This window comes from Pundamilia nyererei, unplaced genomic scaffold, assembly GCF_000239375.1.
Source record: "Pundamilia nyererei isolate P.nyererei 1_Seehausen unplaced genomic scaffold, PunNye1.0 scaffold00005, whole genome shotgun sequence".
NCBI lineage: Eukaryota > Metazoa > Chordata > Actinopteri > Cichliformes > Cichlidae > Pundamilia > Pundamilia nyererei.
This window is the reverse complement of record NW_005187406.1, coordinates 4,901,988-4,903,828: the sequence shown is the minus strand read 5'-3', so window position 1 is coordinate 4,903,828 and position 1,841 is coordinate 4,901,988. Positions and strand designations below refer to the sequence as shown.

The window sequence follows — 1,841 nt, the reverse complement described above, 5'->3', positions numbered from 1 at the left end:
GTGAGAGCACCGAGACACAGAAGGCTGCTCACCTGCCTTTTACGCACAGACGAACGGTGCACATCCAACCCCGGGTTTAAACATGATCAAAAAAATGTCGCCCTCTGAAAGCGATTTTGACATCCCAGCAAAGAACTGCTACAGGATGGTGATTCTTGGATCCACCAAAGTTGGTAAAAGTGCAATCGTGTCCCGATTCCTGAACGGGAGATTCGACGAGCAGTACACGCCGACTATCGAGGACTTTCACAGGAAAGTGTACAGCATCAAGGGGGACGTTTACCAGCTGGACATACTGGATACGTCCGGAAACCATCCTTTCCCTGCTATGAGGAGGCTTTCAATACTGACAGGTACTTATCCACATTCCTATCAGTCTCCTTTTTTATACCAGAGAATCCTTATGTAAACTAAGAAAGCAAATGCGGGCTTTCTAAATTCTGCACGGATTCGGTCAGAGCGCACATCGTGCGCTTTAGCGCGTGGCTGCAGGGTGCAGCAGAGCCTCCTGTGCTTTATTGTAACTGTGCATACACACAGGGAGAAAATGAAAACACTTTAAACAAAAGCAAAGGCGGTTAAACAAAATAATATTCTGTGCTTTCAGGTGACGTGTTCCTCCTCGTCTTCAGCTTGGACAACCGAGACTCCTTCCAGGAGGTGCAGCGGCTCAAGCGGCAGATCTACGAGACCAAAATGTGCCTGAAAAACAAGATCAAAGAGAACATCGACGTCCCTCTCGTGATCTGCGGGAACAAGGGTGACAGAGAGTTTCACCGGGAGGTTCAGCAGGAGGAAATCGAGCAGCTGGTGGCCGGGGACGAGAAGTGCGCGTACTTCGAGATCTCCGCAAAGCGCAACGAGAACGTGGATAAGATGTTTCAGACTCTGTTTACCCTGGCCAAGCTACCTCACGAAATGAGCCCCGACCTTCACAGGAAAGTGTCGGTGCAGTACTGTGACATGCTGCACAGAAAGTCTCTGAAAAACAAGAAGCTGAAGGACATCGGGGAAGCGTACGGCGTGGTGACCCCGTGCGCCCGGAGACCCAGCGTGCACAGCGACCTCATGTACATTAAAGAAAAGGCCATCGGAGGCGGCCACGGCAAAGACAAAGAGAGGTGCGTGATCAGTTAAGCGGACGCTGAAGCTCAGACTCTAATGACACGTTTGAAGGAGAAGAGCCCGGCCTTTGGTCAGAGCAGCCGGCAGCGCTCAAACTGACTCCGGAGGTTTTGGAGACGCCGAGGCCGCCGCGCGCTCCGGTGAAGCTCCGTTTGTAAAGGACACAGACTGGACACGAGTCCGCTAAAACTACCAAAAAAAGAAAAAAGGTTTCCCACCAGACATTCGAGAATGTTAGCTTGCTCCGTCAATCAGAGCCCGATGTGTGACGTGGCTTCATACTCTGTGAGACTCGCGCATAGATGCGTAAATGTGTTTTGTTGACGTTATACCTTTACAGACGGGAGAAAGAGAGAGAGAGACTCTTTGGGTGAGGAGGTGCAGTGTTTCGGGGAGGTCATGTTTACATCTTCTAGATTTTCTAAAGGCTAAGTACACTTGAATGTTTCGTTGCAATCTAGAGTCTTTTTTATTGTGAATGTATATTTATTGTCACTGTCATTTTTCTCTTTTGCAGTGAAAAATATAAAATGTAATAAAACACAAATCAACACAAATATTTATCTCTGTTTCTTCTATTTTATAATGTTAATATTACTGTAGGCACCTTATAAATAGATGCATTCAAACAAGGAAGGGGGATAAAAAGCACAGCCCAAAATAATATCCTTCACATCTCCCATTTGATCTTGTCATTCTGAGATGTCATGCTCTCT

At 47.4% G+C, this 1,841-nt stretch overlaps 1 protein-coding gene across 1 annotated transcript; it reads left to right on the top strand.

Moving 5' to 3' along the window:
• rasd1 (RAS, dexamethasone-induced 1) lies at window positions 1-1,627 on the top strand. Its single transcript, XM_005721858.1, has 2 exons — window positions 1-353; window positions 608-1,627. The coding sequence occupies exons 1-2, from the start codon at window positions 83-85 to the stop codon at window positions 1,135-1,137; spliced, it is 801 nt and encodes a 266-aa protein (XP_005721915.1). The 5' UTR covers window positions 1-82; the 3' UTR covers window positions 1,138-1,627.
• The last annotated feature ends 214 nt before the right edge of the window (window positions 1,628-1,841 follow it).

Coding starts and splice junctions, on each gene's coding strand:
- rasd1 (XM_005721858.1), top strand. CDS start 83: ATGATCAAAAAAATGTCGCCCTCTGAAAGCGATTTTGACATCCCAGCA. Junction 354..607: donor GAGGCTTTCAATACTGACAG/GTACTTATCCAC, acceptor CTGTGCTTTCAG/GTGACGTGTTCCTCCTCGTC.